Source organism: Podarcis muralis, chromosome 1 (genome assembly GCF_964188315.1).
Source record: "Podarcis muralis chromosome 1, rPodMur119.hap1.1, whole genome shotgun sequence".
Lineage (NCBI taxonomy): Eukaryota > Metazoa > Chordata > Lepidosauria > Squamata > Lacertidae > Podarcis > Podarcis muralis.
In genome coordinates, this window is record NC_135655.1 from 21,475,351 (window position 1) to 21,495,974 (window position 20,624).

At 43.2% G+C, this 20,624-nt stretch overlaps 1 protein-coding gene across 4 annotated transcripts in view; it reads right to left on the reverse strand.

Annotated features, from left to right (window-relative positions):
- The window catches only part of PPP4R4 (protein phosphatase 4 regulatory subunit 4), an 84,097-nt gene that overhangs the window by 10,383 nt on the left and 53,090 nt on the right, over positions 1 to 20,624 (reverse strand). For 2 of the 4 annotated variants that reach the window (XM_028716873.2, XM_028716883.2), the window contains exons 8-20: positions 19,901 to 20,022; positions 19,624 to 19,746; positions 16,886 to 17,055; positions 15,965 to 16,084; positions 13,885 to 13,962; positions 12,321 to 12,404; positions 11,700 to 11,882; positions 6,989 to 7,094; positions 5,281 to 5,428; positions 2,921 to 3,065; positions 1,705 to 1,746; positions 1,540 to 1,614; positions 76 to 151 (exon numbers count right to left, since the gene is read on the reverse strand). In XM_028716873.2, coding sequence (XP_028572706.2) covers positions 76 to 151; positions 1,540 to 1,614; positions 1,705 to 1,746; positions 2,921 to 3,065; positions 5,281 to 5,428; positions 6,989 to 7,094; positions 11,700 to 11,882; positions 12,321 to 12,404; positions 13,885 to 13,962; positions 15,965 to 16,084; positions 16,886 to 17,055; positions 19,624 to 19,746; positions 19,901 to 20,022 — 1,472 coding nt within the window. The remainder of the gene's footprint in view (positions 1 to 75; positions 152 to 1,539; positions 1,615 to 1,704; positions 1,747 to 2,920; positions 3,066 to 5,280; positions 5,429 to 6,988; positions 7,095 to 11,699; positions 11,883 to 12,320; positions 12,405 to 13,884; positions 13,963 to 15,964; positions 16,085 to 16,885; positions 17,056 to 19,623; positions 19,747 to 19,900; positions 20,023 to 20,624) is intronic. The other 2 variants (XR_013391879.1, XM_028716894.2) reach the window with 2 other exon arrangements.

The window sequence follows — 20,624 nt, forward strand, 5'->3', positions numbered from 1 at the left end:
TCCACCTCAGCATCCTCCACTCCCCATAGAAAGAAATTAAGAAGCCTCTGGGAAAAGAAACAAAAGAACACTTACGCTTCTTTTCATACATTTTATCGCTCATACTGGTAGACCTGCCCTCATTTTGCTGTTTCTCTTTTTCTAATTGTTCCTGTTGTGGAAACAATTTAACAACAGTGGTAATGGAAATTTAAAACCTAAAATTTGTTGGCTGCAAGCTGCAGACAGGCATGCTTCCACAACCCAGTCAGCTTCAGAAGAGAGGAAGATGCAGCCTGAAATGCCACCAATTATAAGTAATAAATTATTATTATTAAACAGCCATTTCCTCATAGCACACTCTCCCCAGAAATTGTCTCTCCCCTCTGCAGCCCCCCTCCCCAATTACAAATACCTCTCCAGTAATATCACACAAGGTTGTGATATTTTATACAAAGCAGAGTGTGGTCGCTTTCCCTCAGCTTTCCCTCTCTGAAATGCCGAGGTAGACTATAGGAATTATGCTGAAAATTGAGTAACCCAAACTTGAACTCATGTGCAACCCAAACCTGAACTCATGACCTGGACATTTATGGTGAAACGTTTGAGACTACTGCAAGAAAACAGTTTTAGCACAGAGACTAAGAATATAAACTGGGATTCAAGATGTCCCAGTTATAAAATATTGCCTCGGTCATGAACAGGGACAGGTCTGCCATGCAGCAGGGTGAAGCAACCTCACCACTGGCCACAGGGAGGATAAACAAGGGTGTTTGAATAGTGCAGAAAAGGGTCGTCCTCAGTAGGGTGTGTGTACCATTTGGGCTCCATTTCACGCAGCAAAAGCTCTTCTGCTAGAACGGACTATGAAATCTGATACCCTAGAGCACTGTTCCTTTATTTGCATCGCAGTGCCAGCCTACCTTCAAAAGCTGCTTGCCGGGAAGGACAGAGCTGCCATGCTAGCTTTCTGGCAGGTGGGCCACTGTTGCTTACCAGGAGACAGAGGCACAGGGGCAAGGCAGCAGAAAGGGTGGCACACTGCAAACACACTATTAGGAGTGCCAGATTGGCTCCGTCAGTGCGTCTATAACACCCTGACCTCCCCACCACTTCGCCCTCCTGGTAAGCAACAGGGGCCCATCTGCCAGGAAGTGAGCAGAGCAGCTCTGCCTATCCAAGCAAGCTGCTTCTGTCTACCTTGCAGAATTGCTGTATGGGTTATTGACATAATGTTATACTATATAAATATTATTATTACTGCTAAAAGAATCACAAACTTGATGTAGATTACAGGGCATTTTCTCCTGCCAGTAATTTGAAATCTATATATGTAGACTGCAGCTGCTAAAGGCTCTGTCCATTTCCTCCTGCACCAGGACCTCCTCTCAGACAAATAAGCACTGTGACACAGTATGTGTTAGGTTACATCTATGGAGAATGTCTAGGATTGTTGTTCCCTGGCTCTGCTTTATCAGGGAATTATTTTAAATCTTCACTCTGGGTCCACTGGAAAGTCTACATGATACTCAGTTAGCTTAATGTCTATCGTAAACATACCATTTCCAAAAGTAGGTGCTCCTCTCTTTCTTTTTGCTGGTCCAATAGATCATTTTCATAAAACCTCTTCTGAAACTGTTTGAAGGTTAAAACAAAGAAGCCATCAGTGATCATGCCAATGGTTTCAGCTTGTTATTTCAGGTTATCATCTTAGAAGATACTTACCGCATCCAAAGAGGTTTCCATTCTGTCCAGTTCCAGCACCATCTGTTTAAAAAGTTTAATTATTATTTTAGGTTGTTTTAATGTTTTGTTTTTTTAAAAAAGGCAGTTTGATCTCCTAACACTGAGTCTTGAAATATTTGTGGGATTTTCCACAGAGATTTCCACATAAATTGGGTAAAGATATGGAAAAAAAGAAAAGGAACTAACTAGCAACATGGGAGTCTCACTAAAGTTTTTCGTGTGCAGACATTTTGCATTGTTAGAGTAGTACAGTAAGACATTATAGTAAGGAAGCCCAGCTAGTGTTCTGTCATCATCAGCATTCTCTGATCTATTGAAATCTAGATAACACAACTTAGAATAATTTCTAACAATTGTGAAATTTACTGTTTTTTACTGTCTCAGCTCTAGAAACAGGCACTAAATCACAGTTCACACTTTTGCAAATAGGTAAAACATATTCAGAATTCTTCCCACTACGCTATATAAACACAATTTTAAGAAGTAAGACATTTGCAATAACTGAATGACCAAGGGTTGTGTCCAACTAAATTATACTGAGTAGATACATTGAAATTAATCGGCATAAGTTAGTAATGTCCATTATATTTCATAGATGGTATTCAGCATTCAGGTATTCAGGGGACGCGGGTGGCGCTGTGGGTAAAAGCCTCAGTGCCTAGGGCTTGCCGATCGAAAGGTCGGTGGTTCGAATCCCCGCGGCGGGGTGCGCTCCCGTTGTTCGGTCCCAGCGCCTGCCAACCTAGCAGTTCGAAAGCACTCCCGGGTGCAAGTAGATAAATAGGGACCGCTTACTAGCGGGAAGGTAAACGGCGTTTCCGTGTGCGGCTCTGGCTTGCCAGAGCAGCGATGTCACGCTGGCCACGTGACCCGGAAGTGTCTCCGGACAGTGCTGGCCCCCGGCCTCTTGAGTGAGATGGGCGCACAACCCTAGAGTCTGTCAAGACTGGCCTGTACGGGCAGGGGTACCTTTACCTTTACCTTATTCAGCACCAGTCCTACTCAGAGTAAAACTAATGAAGTTAATGGTCATGACTAAGGCCTATTAATTTCAATGGGTCTACTCTAAGTAGGACTTAGTTAAGCACAACCCAGTGGGTTTACTCTGTGTGTGACTACCCCAGGAAATTACCAAAATGCACTGGCAACATGAAAAAAATACTGGATGAGTAGAAGAAGAAACCACCCCACATACTTTTTTAACAATGCTCAGAACATCTTTGTCTTTCTCCTCACACAGAAGTTTTCTTACACACAGTTCTAGCTGCTGCAGTAAATGCTTATCTGTGGGAACCTTGAGAGTAGACTTCACTTTTGGCAATAAATAACAAAGCTTCATTCTACAGAGGGAAAAGCAAGATTTATATAGGAGGAAAGTAAAGATCTGGCAATAGGTTAAGAGAAAAAAAACAGTGTATCTCTCCTTTATTAGTATCCCTTTGGTTTATGTACATAGGCCTTATATTAACATAGACCTTTGGTCCATCAATCTCAACATCGTCCACGTTGACTGGACTGGTAGCTTAGTGAAAAATACTGTGGTGCACAGCACACTACCCCAGCCTCTCAAACTTAGGTCCTCCAGATGTTGCTGGACTACAACTCCCATCATTCCTAGCTCCGGGTCCAGTGGTCAGGGATGATGGGAGTTGTAGTCCAACAACATCTGGGGACACAAGGTTGAGAAAGACTGCCCTATCCTATATATTTTGTTTTGTTTACTCTTTTTAAAAGTGTGCATCCACCTTGACCCATGCATCTCTTCTGCCCTGTCACTTCAAACGCTCTCCTTTTCTAGGTCAAAGGATTCCTGAGTTCTCGATTGCAAAGGAACAGAAAGTACTGTCCTTTTCTTTAGCTTGGTCCTGTCTATCTATATAAGGTTTTAGGCCTCTGAGGCAAGGACCATGCTATTTATGTGTCCTCTCAACAGTACAATAGACACGGTACAATATAGAAATGCTAAACAATAAATGTTATGAGCTGTTGGAGAGTTATAATGTTCCATCACTTAATAGCAACCAATTTCTCCTGGCCTGCTTTTTAATTGTCCTTTCGTGTACGGTGTAGGGCAATAAAGTAATAGCAAGGAACCAGTAAAAAACTGCAATCTTTGCTAAAATAAGGCGATGCAGTAACAATCTGCTGAACATTTCGGAGCAACGGGACATGCCACTTTGGGTAGAAGCCCCCTTCAAAGCAACCACTCTTAAAACATATATTTGTGTAGATGTGTCCACAAGTCAAACAAACCAGCTGGTTCACCAGCCACAGCCATTTCTGGGTAGAAAGAGATTGACCACAATAATCCATGCTCTAATAACTTCCTTTTTGGACTACTGCAATGTACTTTAAGATTACTTAGAGGCTTCAACTACTGCGGAATGCAGCTGCCATAGTATTAGTTCAGTTCGGTTAGTTGGAATCATGTGGCGCTGATTCTAGAAGATTTACATTGGCTATCTACATGCTTCTGGGGTGAATTTGAGGTGCTGGTAACCCATAAAGCCCTAAAAGACTTGGGGTCCAAAGAGCTGGAGGGACACCTCTCTCTGTATCTGTCTGCCCATGAGCCAAGATCAGGAGAGGAGGCCCCTCTTGACGTTCTACCATTGAGACACGTATATCATGCAGTGAGACATAAAAATGTCTTCTGTGCTGTGACACTCCATCTATGGAATGTCATTCTCCTGGAAACATATTTGGCACTGACATTATTATTGCCAGAGAAAGATTCATATGTTTCCCTGGGCATTTGCAACAGTCCCGTGGTTTCCGTAATTTTAAAGTTTGTACTGCACTCTAAGTTATACTTGTTCTTTCTTTGATTTTTATAGTATTTTACATATTGGAGGGGGGGCTGCAATTTTTACTGTACCCAGCCCTGAAATCTTATGATGAAGGGTGGGTCAGAAATGTATTTAATATAATGAATACGTAATAATCATGACAAGCTCTGCTACACACCCATTAGGGACTTGCTGGAGTGTGGCCCTCATCTCCACCTGCTTTTTTGTGTCTGAAGTTGTCTATTACAGAGTCCCTTTCAACTTCAAAAAGTTATTTGTTCATGCTTCCTTTTTATATTATCTGGAAGGGTACATAGAAAACCACTTCAGCTTCTTCCTTGTAAACATTTTTCACACCTCTCTCCTCATATTTCCTTCTCTCCTCCATATGCCTCTGGGCAACATCATGCCTTTTATATATTTTAATTTCTGTGCTGCTTAATACACAATTTGTCAAACAGCCAATATCAAACCTGCTTAAATCAGGAGAAATGTTAGCTTCAGACTTCAAAAGACTAAGGACTGAACTCAGAATAGATAACCTCTTCTGAGGATTGCCATGCCACTGTTACACAACAGTATAATATATTGCAGCATTAATACTGAGATAATACTGTGTAACGAACAAGGTGGTGTAGAGGTGAATTCTTACTCAAGAAATGAATGCAAGGCTTCCCAAGCAAATTGCCAACCCGCTCTATACAACATTGATATAAAACATCTTGACCAAGCCACATAGATTTTTTTAACACAACTTGTGCAGTACCTCACGTTTGCAACTGGATCATGTGTAAGCTCAAGCACTGGGAGAAAGAAGTATTCACAGAAAAAAGATTTGGAAAAGAGTTCTATGATGAATTCACAGGTATCTAAAAAACGCAATCTGTTCCAGTAGCTTTTTCCTTGGCCCAACTCTGGAAAAAAATGATTAAAAGAAACTGACGATCACCATATGTAGATTTTCATTTTGTTTTACTGCACAAGAAATGCATAGAAATGCAATATATAATCTCAAAGTTAATTTAATGGGATGAGCTCAATACAAACTGATCCTGGAAAATGTTTTATGTCATTTTCAATAATGTGAAAAGATTAGTCATAAGTCCTGTCAAGACAGAACACTGTTAATCTTTAAAACAAAGCTGAAAGGTCAAGAGATGACCATGGGCTCCCTCCCCCTTCTTCCTCTTTCTCTAGCATGAACTCCACCAGGGTTTAGCATTACATTGTACCAACAGCCAGCCTCCCACTTAAGGTGGGTCAGCGAAACAGCTTCAAGCCAGCTTGGTTTTCAATCTTAGTTAGAGAAGCTTACCATGGTTAACACTAACCATGGTTGACATTGATACCATGGTACAGGGTTAAAGCTGACAAGGGAAAGAAGTGGAGGAAATTCATGCTAGGGAGCAATGAAGGCAGAGGGGTCCCATGACCACATCATAACCACAGCTGAGATCAGCAGTGTTTCATCTACACTGGACCAATTTATTTTCTCAATTTGATTTGGCCACCAGAAAAATGCAGTTTCCCATGGGAATAATTAATGCCTGAATTGGAAACCCAGATATATTTGATGCTATTGTCTAAGAAAGTTTGAAGTATGAACATTTAGATTAATCAACTGTCTCTCATCCTTTGCGTATTCTTTTGGTAGACCTACAAGTGCAGATCAGAAAGTTGATGTCTGTCAGCCATTATTACATTATTTAAAACCTCTAAATTTATAAATATAGCTATACAGATGTAGATTAGATAGTTTACAGAAACTTTAAAATGCAGTACTTTGGAAATGGAGCCTCTGGTTACTCTGATACCAGTATAACTGTGCTGAAGTGTCTGAACATGTTACACCACCATGGTGTCAGACCACTGGTCCTTTTCTATTCCAGTTGGCAGAGGTTCTATAGGGTCTTGCTATACTGAGATCCTTCATTTATTTTACTTTATTTATTACCTTTACATACCTTCCAAGGATGGTGTACATGGTTTCCCCCCTCCCTATTTTATTTCATCCTTATAGTAATCCTCTAATGAGGTAGGTTAGGCTAAGATGTGGTGACTGGCCCTAAGGTCACCCAGGAAGCTTCATGGCTGAATGGGGATTCAAACCCTGCTCTGTCAGGTCTCAGTCCAACACTCTGACCATTATGCTACACTGGCTCTCTCACACCTTTAGCTCAGAGATGGGGAACCTGAAGTCCTCCAGAGCTTATTAGACTCAACTCCTAACAGTCCCAACCCGCATGGGCCACTGATGAGGGATGATGAGAGCTGTACAACAATGTCTAGGGCCACAGGTTCCTCATCCCTGCTTTAACTGAAGACATGACTGAACATGGGACCTTAAGACTGTAAATGTTTGCTGCACTGTGAAGATAAGAACCTTCCCCTCTTGTACAACTCTACACACAGTTGCCATCCCTTTTTCCAAATTACACTGCTGTCCTCAAAACAAAGAGAAAACCAGGACTTACGCTCAATCAATTTCTGGATGACTTCATGCCTCTGTTCTTGTTTGCGATTGTAACGTAAATATACACACAGGGTTCGAGCAGCTGCTTTTTGGACAGGTAAAACATTCTTCAAGAAAGAAAGGAAATACATTTAATCCTACAGTCTCTGTAAGTATTCAGACAGGCATTGTTGATTGAAGAGCATTAAGGATAATTAATGGCTAATGGTATGGAGGGGGGGTGAAGGGAGAGAGTAGAAAGCAACTGAAGAATTGGTACTTAAGAAATCTGAAATGCACTTAAATTGAATTTGCCACTACTCCCCAAAGCCTAATCCTTAAAACTTGAATCTAAAAAATGAAGCAATTTCAAATGTTTGTGTGATAGCAGGTAGTAAATTCTCAAAATCGTTCCCAATTGATTGGTTTCTTACTGAATATATTGTGTTTTACAGCTTATTTTATTTTGCTTATTTTTGCACATAACATATGCTTAGAGCGTTCATAATGTGACATTATTCCTATGGGGAGACAATCCGGCAGGGAGGGGAGCAGGGAAATGTGTGAAGTCAGTGCAAGCTTTTATTTCACTCATGAACATGTGAGTCAGGAAATGGGAGGAGGCAAACACTTTTGTTTAAATGCAGAAGTCAATCTGCCCAATCCACTGAAGTGAATGGAGTAGGCTTTGGAGTTAGGCAAACCCCATGTGCTTCCGAACCCGCTAACTTTGCAGCAATCAATAGATTAAGACAGATGCCTTTGAGGTCTTCATCCAAAACATACAAGAAGCTGGCTTTCCAAATGAGTGGATTTAGAATAAAGGTGTAAACCCTCCGAGAGGCTTCAAATAGAGCTCTTTCTCTTTTTGCTGTCTCAGCACAAGTAGTAGAGTTTTGACCACATTCCACTTTACTTTTAATTTTCAGAAGTTATGCTACCTGCTGAATACTTCAGTGACAAAATATACTAAAGAGTAATGAAGAACATTAAAATAAAACAAAATAAAGTTCTCATGCTTCACGCTGCTAACAAATGTTTTTCCACTACCTGGCATTTCATACTGCCGTGTCGTTTACTGTTTAAGGTTGAAATCCTACATCCAATTACCTGGGGATCAGGGGCGCCGACTTATAAAAAATATTGGGGGGGGCCATACCGGGGTCCTGCCCCGGGAAGTTTTCTAAGTTCCAATGTCAGCGGCGCCCGGCAGAGCAGCCCTCTCGGCCACGGCAGCCTGGCTCTCCCAGCCCCCGGGGGCCGCCCTCCTCCCTCGCGCACCCGCAGCGTTCCCGCCCGGGGAGGCGGCGCCCCCAAGGACTCAGGTTCGGTTGTACCTGAGAAGCCGAGCACCTTGGCTCCCAAACAAATCGGCTTCTGAACAATCGAAACCCGGAAGTGAGTGTTCTGGTTTTCAAATGATTTTTGGAGGGCGAACATCCGGTGCGGCTTCCGATTGGCTGCAGGGGGCTCCTCTGGCAGAAGCTGCACTCTGGTTTTCAAATGGTTCCGGGAGTCGAATGGACTCCCGGAACGCATTCTGTTCGAGAACCAAGGTACAGTGGACGCTCGGGTTGCGAACGTGATCCATGTGGGAGGCACGTTCGCAACCCACAGTGTTCGCAACTCACATTGCTGCGTCTGCGCACACACAGGTTGTGATTTAGCGCTTCTGCGCATGCACAAGTGCCGAAACCTGGAAGTAACCCATTCCGGTACTTCTGGGTTTCAGTGCATCCATAACCTGAAAATGCTTAAGCTGAAGCATCTGTAACCCGAGGTATGACTGTATGTACCAGTCCTAAGGAACTGGCCAAGTAAGGCAATCAGCATCTGCAGGTCCCTTGACAGACAGGAGAGAAGTCACACTCTTGGATTTCTGTTGGTAGATGCCTCTTCCTGAGATGCTTGTATTATGCTAATCATAGAATCATAGAGACAGAAGGAACCCCAAGGTCATCTAGTCCAGCCCCCTGCAATGCAGGAATCTTAGCTCAAGCATCCCTGACAGATGGCCACCTAGCCTCTCCCAGGGAGCAGAGACCGTCTGAACAGCTCTTATTGTCAGAAAGCTCTTCCTGATGTTGAGCCGGAAAAGTCTTTCAAAGCTGCTGCACACCTTTGTTTGGGGTCCTCCCCTCCTTGCAAATGTCAGTGGGAAGGAGGGCTCTGTTTCAACAGAAAAATAAAGATTCCCCCTTTCTTCCAGCTTGCACTCATTCGTCTCCGACTGATAATGGACTTGGGAGGCTTTGAGCCCCTTGGGGAGCTGAGCTGTAAAGGACAACCTCCAATTTTCATGCATCAGAAGGAGCCCAGGAGCCCCATCGGGGCTTACCCTGCGCAGGCTGGTTCCCCCCACACACAAACACACACACTGGGTTGCAATTTTGTGGGTCAGCTTTGGCTGGGAGAGGCAGCCCCCGTTAAGTCTCTGCCAGCCCAATAGCACAGCCCCCCCCCCCGCCAAGTCCATGGCAGGAGACAGGCAGCAGCACCCAGACCCCAGAGGCTGCCCTTGGGACTGGCGTTCCCACACTGCCGCCTCTGCAACAAAGGCCAGCGGCCAAGTCCCCCCCCCCCCCCCAGCCGCTTCCTTGGTCCCACAGGAAAGCCAGGCAGGGGCTGCACATCCTGCCCTCCGCCTCTTCCTGCTGCCCCCAACAGACAACCAGGCCTGCAAGCTTCCTCTTCTGACATCGCCCAGGCCCCCACACAGCCCCCCACCAGCAAAACGCCCAGGAGTTTGAAGGGACCCGAGGGCCACGCAGCCAAGGGGTCTAACTCTGCAGGGAAAAGCTTCCTGTCTTTCCTCTGCCCCCTCCCCACCGGAAAGGGATGGTGGCTGCAGGCTCTGCCCCCCCCCCCTTAACATCTGCAAAATGATTAAGGCTGATACATTGTGTTACAGGATTTTATCTAGGTAACTTCCCTGAGCTGTCAAGTTGAAAGGGTACATTCAGGCATAATATTTGCAACATTTAACAACTTTAAAGATGTCCCCCCCCCCTGTAATTTCCATAACAGTTGGAAGGACAAAAATATAACCTCCTATGACAACTCCTGCAACCCATGAGCTTTCAGACAAAGATCATGCATGGACAAATGTAAAGATCTTTGGAAAGTATTGATCGAAACCACAGTAACAAACGAATCAATGTATCTTCAAGGGAAAGAATAAGTAGATCCATTTGCATATATAGCTCTGTAGGCTTAATGAGATTCCCACAAAACATTAGGAAGGCCTTTCTGGTGGTGAGAGCAGTCAGACAGGGGAAGGGGCTTTTAGGGAGAGGTGGGGGGGCATCTGCCAGGGATGCTTTAGCTGTGAGTCCTGAATTGCTGGGGGTTGGACTGGATGACCTTTGGGTCCCTTCCACCTCTATGATTCCATGACCTTTAAGGGAAGTCACCTCCATCTTCGTCTCAGAGCAGATGCCCACAAGCCCTGGGCGGGAAGAGCCCGAGAGAGAGAGAGCCCGAGAGAGAGCCCGAGAGAGAGAGAGAGACCGAGAGAGAGAGAGAGAGCGCAGCCAAGCCCCCTTCACCGCCTGCCCCCCCCCCCCCCGCCAGCCCCCTCTCCCCTCCTCCCTAGGCGGCAGCTCCGCCATGACCACAAACGGCGGCGGCAGCAGCAGCCGCGCGCGGCCCGGGCTCCCCTCGCCGGCCGCGGGAGCCAAAGCGCGCGGTAATTTGCTTAAATTATGTCAGCGGCGCCCGGCAGAGCAGCCCTCTCAGCCACGGCAGCCCGGCTCTCCCAGCCCCCGGGGGCCGCCCTCCTCCCTCGCGCACCCGCAGCGTTCCCGCCCGGGGAGGCGGCGCCCCCAGGAGAGGCGGCGGCGGCGGCAGCAGCAGCCGCGCACGGCCCGGGCTCCCCTCGCCGACCGCGGGAGCCAAGGCGCGCGACGAGGGAGCCAAGGCGCGCGATAATTTTTTTAATTATTGGGGGGGCAGAGCCCCCCCAATAAAATTTTTGAGGGGGCTCGGGCCCCCTCAGGCCCCATGGAGTCGGCGCCTATGCTGGGGATAAGACCCATTGAACTCAGTGGGGTTTACTTCAGATTAGATAGCAGCCCTGCTCGGAGAGCAGGAGAGCGAAAGATCCACCACTGCACCTGAAGCTCTGGCAGATAGTGCCAGCAGGGTGGAATCAACTTGCCAAGTTTGTCTGCAAGGCCATTTCCCCCAACCACGCCCACCCACTGACATCACTCCTGACACATCTAACGGGTGCTTGGGCATCGTTAAATTCTGCATTGGCTGCACACCCATTCCCAGCAGTGAACAGTAGTGTGAAGGCAAACTGAGCAGGATTTAATCTCTGCTCATCCCACCCCATACAACTACACTAGTGGCCAAAATCGCAGAAACCTTTTGGAAAACGTGTATTTCTGAGGTTTGATGGCTCATAACACCACTTCTTTTTGGAGTAATACCATAAAATTATATATCAGCCCTCTCTGAGCAGGGCTGCTATCTAAGCTTGCTTTTGCCCTTCCCATTTCTGAAGCCAGTTGCATCGTTAGAATGCACCACAACATCACCTAGGTGACCTCAAAGATAATTTCAATTTCAAATATTCTGATTATTTCTACTTTTTGTTAAGTATTTTTGTTTTTTTACTTGGTTTTGGGGGACAACTGCCCCCCCACCGGCTACACCCATGCCTCCTATAATATTTCAGAAGGAAGTACAAGGAAGAGAGAGAGAGAGAGAGGTCACAGGGAACTCACGTTTGTCATAATGATGCTCAACATTCTATGCAAAAAGCGATAATAAATTTGATCACTTGAGATGACATGAGGCAGGCAGGCATATTTTTGTAGTAGCTTCTCATGAGTCCTCCATTTCAAAGAGGTTGCTGCTCTCTGCTCCGCTCTTGTTAGCGCTGGGATCAACTCTGGGAAATTCAATAACTAAAGAATGGCAAGGATCCAGGGGATGGGAGAAGAAATGCAAATTATATCACTGAACAACAAACTGCCATCTTTGAAATGCACACAAAGTCTACTTATTCTGCCATATGCGGTCTTCTGGACATTCACTGTGGTTCTCCCCCACCCCCAGTTGAATTCTCCCTAGAGCGACAGAGCAGGGGGCTACAGCTGAAAAGGAGGACCGGGACTCCCACCCAGTGTGCACACAAGTGTTTTGCATATGCACATGGGCTCTTTGGATCCCAACCAAATCCTCAATGTCAGCTCCAGAAATAGCTTAGGTTGTGCGAGTTTGATACTTGGGCCATGTCTACCAAGCAGCAGAAGGAGTAATCCTGGTTGCTTTGTGCTACAAGCTGGTAGTCAGTTGCCCCAAAGAGGCAATTGGGAAACACTTCCGATGCTCTGCCACCTTACCTTGCTCTCTGTTCCAATGTTTTCTCCTCCAGTAGACAATAGTTCAAGAATTTCAGGAAGGTAGCCTATTAATGCATCTAACACCTAGTTAAAGAAAAGATGAGTCGCTGACATTTATGTGACAAAGACATCATTCACGTTACATCTCTCTAGTTTTCATTTTAGTCTTCTCCACAGGACTACAGCTGCTGCTGTGTGGGGAATTGAAGGGGAAAGGAAAATTCCCACCCTTATCTGTAGGAGCCAGGAGGCAGTGGTGAAGGTAAGACACTATACAAGTCTACAGTCACTGACTGGACAGTTAGTTGGCTGTGGCACAGATGAAGGCTGGTAACATCAACAGAGATGCCTATCCAGTCAGCAAGGGTATGTTCGTGTGGTGCTAAAACATCTTTTGTCTCCCAGAACTTACAAAAAAGAGCAAATATCTGAAAGGCGGAAGATAGCAAAACCTTGTTCACTGTTGCAGAACCAGGTCTAATGTGCTTAAGTCACAAGATGATTAAGTTGGCTGAAAATTAAGAAAAACTTCTGAACCAAAATTACAGTTTTACAATGCAACCAATTACTTAGGAAAGTAGTAAGCAGACCCTCCCTGGGGGTCTTCAAGCAGAGACTAGATAGCTATCTGTCTATCTCTGAATTTCCTGCATCAAGCATTGGTTAGACAGAGGCCTAAACCTCCTCCAATTCCACGATTCCTCTTCTTTCCAGCATGTATTAAAATACTGAGAAACCATCAACATAGCTGTCGAACAATTCTTTTCTAATTTGAACATGCTTCAATCTGCTCATTTTATCTTCTTATAACTTACTGTATTTTTCCGTCTATAAGACACCCCCATGTATAAGACACCCCCTATTTTGGGGGACTCCGATTTAAGAAAATGGAGGGAGATGTATCTGTATACAGTATAAAACACCCCCAAATTTTTGCCATTATTTTTTAGGAAAAAACCTATTCCTATACACGGGAAAATATGGTATATTCTACAGCCTGACTTCATACATTTTGATTTCGCAACATAAATTTTGTGACACAACTAAACACTTCATTGCAAAATGAGTTGTTATTAGTGTTAAGTAGAGAATTATCACTGATGACTCCTGAATATGATTTTTTAACCTAGCCTATAAAATATCAGTAGTCTCTCCCTGCTTTGTGCCATCATCTGCTGATAAGTGATGACTTGATCAAGCCCAAGTAATTCTACAAAGGTATTGAAGGATAGTTAATCCAAGATTGACCCTACTCTGGTTTAATGTTAATCCACGAATCAGTACTGTCTGAAGGGCACTTCTGTGTTTACTGTACGTTAGTTCATTTGGCTCCACATTTTTTAAATCTCTCTGGGGAAGATGACATATGGGCTTAAGTGAAAAGAGTTCAGTCATCACTTTCAAATAAATCTTTACTAAACACTTATCATGTTCTTTATGACTAGACCATGCAACAAGCAGAAATGATTCATTCCACCAAGCCTTTCTTACTAAGTTTTGTTATAGTGTCATTTAGGATAATTGTAAATGATCTTAACGTAAGCAACAAATAGGTTATTATTACCTCTAATGACTCATCCTGTAATAGGGCTACCAGTTCTTTCTGTATTACATACACATCAGTATTTAAAAGCTTAGCAACCTGAAAAATACAGAACCAACAAAACAGGGACGTTAGCCTTCTTAATCTGGTCATATTTATTTTTCAACAAGGTCTGAATAGCCAAAAGGAAACAAGGATGTAGCCTAGATCTCTAATACCAACAATCATACTTAAGAGAGTTGAGGTCATGTCCTTTTCTCACTACTAAGCAGTGTGGCATCACACAGTAGCACAGAAAATAAACATCCTGGCAACAGCACACTTTCAAATTGTGCCCTTGGGTACTGAGATGACATTTTGCTTCTTTTTACATTTCAAATATCCAATCTTTTGACACAGCCAAACATTTTAGCCTTCTGCCATGTAATTCCTATTAACTTAAAATAATATAGCTGATCTACTCCTAGTTGGTTACATATACTACTATACTAAACACAGTTCCCTCACTTTTTCCTCATTCCCAACAGAAACCATGGGTTGCATTCAGCTAGGTTTTACTCAGAGCTGACCCACTGAAATTAATGAGTACATTTACTTTGAGTAAAATATAGTTGAAAACCACCCCATATATTTCCACCATCCCACACAGGTCCATGGAATGGTGACACTGACTGGACTGAATCACAAGTAGCTTCTTGGTTAGGCAATATAATGGAAACTTTAAAAATAAAAAATATATATTAATGAATTGTCATCATTTGATAGATTCTATAAACTGGATTGGTTGAGCACTTTTTCTTATGAGGATGTCAAAGCAATAGGAAAAAAATTATCTAGCTCTCTGGATGAAACATACTTGTTAAGAGCTATGATTGTTTACTATCAGAACAGAAAGAGGGAACTGTAGTCATCTGCAGAATACTATATATTTAAAATATATCCAGTAGCAGAAATATGTAGATTTCTATGGTACAGGACAACTGATGTAATCCAAGGTGGTAATTAACACAAGGCACCAAAGATATGTATTTTTAAAGTCTAATAGGTAATTTTTTATTCATATGAAAAGTGCTTCAGATGAGTACATAAAATTATTCTACAGCAACAGCCAATTAAAATGCCAGGTCTTACAGTCCTACATAAGTTATGCAGAAGCATTGCCAAGTACACCACTCCCACCTCCTCTCACATCTGTATCTAATTCCCTTCTGTTTCGATTCTCTCTTTCCCCAGTCATTGTACTGTTTCTGTCTGTTGACAAGGAAATAGAACTCTCCTTTGGCCCAAATTAATTTTCTAAAGCAAGACCCTAAAATCTAAAACTTACGTTATGCTGGGTTAAATCAATTAAAGCATCGTGCAAGAGGAACAGAAACTTCCCTTCCCTCACCTCCACCACATGCCTCTCTGCATTCCACTCCTGATTTGCTTGGAGGGGTTGGGGTAACCCCTAGAGCAAATTTGGGGGTGTGGGGTACATGGAGGGGGGAGAAGGAGGGGAAGAATGAATACAGCTAATAGCTTTATTCGTTCATTCAGCCTTTATTGGCATAATTTAGACAATAAAAACCATAAAAAACAACACATAAAACATTGGTTATACAGACATATTAAACACATAAAACACACAGAAGACTCAGTAGCCACCATTAAATAAAATGAAGGATTATAATATTTGTGTTTAAAAATCTTGACTACAATAGCTTTATTAATCTGTTGTCCTTTACTTCCTGTGAACTCAAACTTGCTTCAGCAAGAAATATTTCGCACATAAACAACTGGAAAAATCAAGAGTCAACAATTTGTGTTGAAAATGACCTGCTCATAGCCTCATGCACTTTATTTGTTCGTAATGGAAAAAGTATACATGGATTTATATTATATTGTATTATATATATTATACATAAAAGACACCTCAATGCAGTCGTATGAAACCACCATAAACTAGTAAGAATCCAAAGTTAGTAAGTTATAAGTTGCACTGGTTTCAATTCGGGAGGTTAGCATACACTAATACTGTATATTAAAGATGAACATATCAATGAGATTGTATACAATGAATAGTTGCTGAAATTAATCCAAGGAGTATTCCTTGACTTACTTCATAGAAGCCAATAGCCATCGTGTGCCTGACTAGGACTTCAGGGTCATGACATAGACAGAAGAATGTTGAGTACAGTTCCAAATTGAAATTTTTGGGATCCACGAAAACCATCATGGCCTAGGAATAGAAATGATGTAACATTTAATGTGGACAGGAACATATTATAACCACAAAGAGTGGACTCTTTCTCCAAATGCCTACCCTTATGTAGCCAAAAAGGAACAATCAAAATATAAGAAAGAAGCATCACACTGGGCTGTGTGGAATCCCAAGGTTTGCAAGGTGTTTTTTTAAACAACAACAACAACTTTATATTAAAAACAAACAAACTGGGGGTGGGGGCAGTATGCTGTGGCCACATAATGCTGACTGACTTTTAGGAGAAAGGGAACAGAAAACAGAGGATTGGGGGGAAATGGAATGGAGCAGCTGGAACTTGAACAGAAGCACTTTATACTGCAACATTTTGTTGCAGATCCCAAGAGAGCAGGCAAGTGGTAGTGCCTGTTCCACCATCCTCTGCCACTGCCAGTGTAACAGCAAGGGATGTCGCCCTGCTAGCCTTATAGTCAGTGCTTTTTTTCTTAAAAAATGTTTAGAGGTACTCTTATTTTGACTCAAGAAAACACCACATTATTGTTCTAATTGGGGAAAAGAAATACAGTAAATGGACAAAAGTACAAAGCTTCACAAAATGTTTAGGGGTATGTGTACCCCTGTGTACCCCCAGAAAAAACCCACTGCTTATAGTACACTTTCTAGTTTGGGGAAAGCATCCTGGAGGTGGGGACATTCCACCTCTTTAAAGCCAGAAGATGTACCAACTTCATTATTACTATTAAACTGATTTATATGAATTACAGACACATTATGCACATATTATAAATGGATTTTTAAGTAAAACAGTAGTCCACTCACTGGTAAATTGTAAGCACAGTTCTTTCTCACTGAGATGTACTTCTTTTCCTGTTCTAGGGTTTGGAGTTGCACCTGGTTGTCACTGTGTCCATTTTCCTGCTCTAATCCCAGTGTGCAAAGCTTCTTGTAGAATTCCAAAAATCGCAAATGCTGCTCTGGTGTAAAAATCCCTTCAAACAAATGCAATATGCGTTTATTATTTTACGTTCACATAACAGCACAAAAATGGTCTGTCCAGTGAGTCAGGTTTGCATAGGAGCTACAGCATTGGAGTCAGGACTATTGATGCTTGGGTGTGCATCCCTGCTTTGCCATGAAGCTCACTGGCTGATATTGGGCAAGTCACCCTCTCTCAGCTTTGCCCACCTCGCAGAATTCTTGTGAGGTTTATTTGCACCATGATGTGGAAAAAACCCAGAAATCACAGTACAAAGCCCTTGTCCATTCCCATGAGACAACTCCCCTGGGAAAGCTTCCTATGTTGGTGTGAAAAGGCATTAAAAATTTGGAGGAATTAGCTATTCATCCATAGGCACAATATTCTTATTTCTGTATTATAGAATTTACAAATGTAAGTGCTATAACCCAACAAGCACCTTCAGGCATGCAGAAGGGCTTATTCACACACGGTAGGGCTTTCTTTCCCCTTCGCAAAAGCCAGCACTCCCTATCATGCTGCGAACAGTGATCTGAAATTTCCCTAAGACACAAAGCTAGGCATCATTACCTCTGCATGTGATTTCAGCCACATATTCCTTTAGACCAGTGGTTTTCAACCAATGTGATGTGGCACCCTAGGGTGCCTTGAATGATGGTCAGGGGTGCTGTGAGAAACACTGACCTCTGTCCCTCTTTCACTGACCTCCCTCCCTCCTCTGATGCCCTCTTGCGTCTCTGCCTCCCAAAGGCTTGCACAGCTGTTTGTTGCAGCAGCCCTGGCTACAAATGCCCCAAGGAAATGGTGCCTCTGGGGCTGGCCAGGGGTGCTTCCCAGGCCCCTGTGGGGCAGTATAAGGAGGCACCTCTCTTTGGGGCAGGGGGGGCAGCTCAGAGACCAGGGGCAGCAGCTGCAGCTGCCCAGAGGACTCCCAAGGAGAGGGGAGAAGAGGCTGAGGGAACACTCCACAAAGAAGGGTGTTTGGAAAGGGATGAGGGGCTGCCAGCTCTGCAGGCAAGGGGTGACATAACTGGGCTCCTGAGCCCTACAGGGGTACTGCAGAAAAAATGTAGTTGGTCAAGGGAGCCGTGGACCCAAAAAGGTTGAAAACCTCTGCTTTAGATAGTAGCCATGGGGACTGTTACTCCAGCTCTGAGGATTTAATATGAAAGAGGTACCGGTATATATCGCAGCTCTTGCATTAGGGCTCTTCTGCAATGTGTTGTAAGCAGATAGGTGCTAACCTGCACTGGATCTTACAGGGAGAAGGCATTGTGGGAGTAGACTTTTGATCATTTAAGATAAGACCTTAGAGCTAAGGCATTGTCTGTGGTTTATAAGGCCTTGAGGCTAGTTCTGAAACTGAACTAGCAGAGATTTTACATTCCAAAGCAGGAAGAACTAAGGCACACCAAGTTCTCATCCTGAGAGGAGGAACTCACTGAGGCAAAGCTATTGGTATTGTTATCTTGCACATGCATATGGAAAATACTGACAATCCAAGGACAAAATATTACACATTCCACAGGCTGGCATTCATTGTTAACACACTGAATATTCATTATATATTGAATAGTTTTCATGACTTCAGTATACATAACAAATGTAGATCAATGAATATTCATGTGAAATGTAACTGGAGGTATGCATGCTATATCTGTTATTATTAACACCTTTCAAATGTGTGGGTACAGCTACTGTACTGAGAGAAAGGGAATGGGTCTTTCCATCAATGGTCCCATCACATCAGTCCTCTTTATAAATAGGGTGTTTGCTGGAACTCTGTGGGAACCTTGCTTTGGTCTTTGCTATCATAATTGCAGGGGTTTGGACTAGATGACCCTCGAGATTCCTTCTAACTCTGGAATACTATGATTCTATAATTCATAGCTGGAAGCAAGTAAGGGGCAGGGGCAGAATTGTTGTGTTGGCACTGATCTGCTTTCGACTCTGTGCTACACCTCTGCACTGACTGATCAGGAAATTATTTATGTGAACCAGACTGTTAAGAGCACAGAACCCTTTTCAAATTCCCTTCACGACATTCCATGGCAAACCTCATTTTAGTGTAAAAAGCTTAGGTCAGACCTAAAGTTCTAAAATGTCTGGCACTTGCATACTGTTCAGAGATCTTAAGAATATTCACAACAGGAATGGACCTTAAAATAGTCTAACTCCAAACAATAATAACAAATCTCTCCCTCTTCTGTTCCTCTTCAACTGTTGCATCAAATAAAGGATTCAGAAAAATGTCAGGAACAACAGTTCACGGACAAGTCTGCCATTTCTGCTAGTAGTTAACAAAGTTTTAAATGAATTTTCATAGGATGTACTGTATCTGTTTCCAATGCTATTGCTATGCAAACAAATGTGGACTATAAATTCAAATAAATGTCACATGTCAAGGGAGGGAGCAACAGCAAGTCATTATACACAGTTTTCACCTTGATCATATTTACTTTGTTATTAAAATCATTTATTTCATTTATTTGGGGTTGCAGTGATTAAGATTCCAATGCAAATAAAAACAACCCAGCACCCCTTAAAATATATATATCATACTAGGACCATTTGATCATACCATATAGTCCATTACAAAGCTTCCCTAAATGGAAAGATAGTGAAACCAGAATAGATTCATCTGCTTTGAACGATTTTTCACAGAAGGATTTCACTAATGGGAGGACTGTTTGACTTCTATCATCTGAAAAACAGAAAATATTATAAAGATGAACAGAGCTATCCTTTTGTGATCTTTAATCAAAATGTGAAGAATAGCATATTGACAAAGAACATAGGCTGGCAACCAGAGGAATGGCTGTAGTACTAGGTTCAATGCAACTCAGTTCTGATCTTACCTGCATCAAACATTTCCAGCAGATTAACCAAGGTCTCAAAAGCTGCAAGACGTACACTGCTGCCTTCATCCCTTGCTAATTCTACCAGCTCAGGAAGCACTACGTTTTTGGTTAGCTCAGTCCTACAAAAAATATCAAAATATTTAGTAAAAAAAGACAACTGTTGCACTATCCACAGATTCTCCAGAAACAGGCAGGGGCTTCAAGAACAAGCTTGTATTTCCCCATACAACGTACCTTGTGAACTGCTCAGAGGTTTTATTACAATCAAGCAGTATTTAAGTTTTGTTAAATTATTAAAAGACACCAGGCAGAGGTCAAATGGCCATCCTTTCCTTTCCCTTTTCTCATTTTTATCAGAAACAATGTGACCTTTGGCATGGATATAATTATTTGTTTGTTTATCCCAGCAACAAAAACCCAACCCCAAGAATCCCCATCTTCCCCCACCCATGAATGGGAGCTACGTTAATCACCCCTTTCCCCCCACCCACTGCTGCTACTACACTCAACAACCCCCTTAACTGCTTTTCACTTTAAAACACCCCAATCAATACACCAACAGATTGGATAACACTGGACAGCACTGCAGGGCTGCCATATGCTGCTCTCTTTTAGCCCCCTGCCAGGTACAAAGCCACTTCCGGCCTGCCCAGGAGGTGGGGTTGCGGGCTTCATGCCCACCCCACATGAGCAGGGGCTGGTTTCAGCCCCCGCGAGAGCA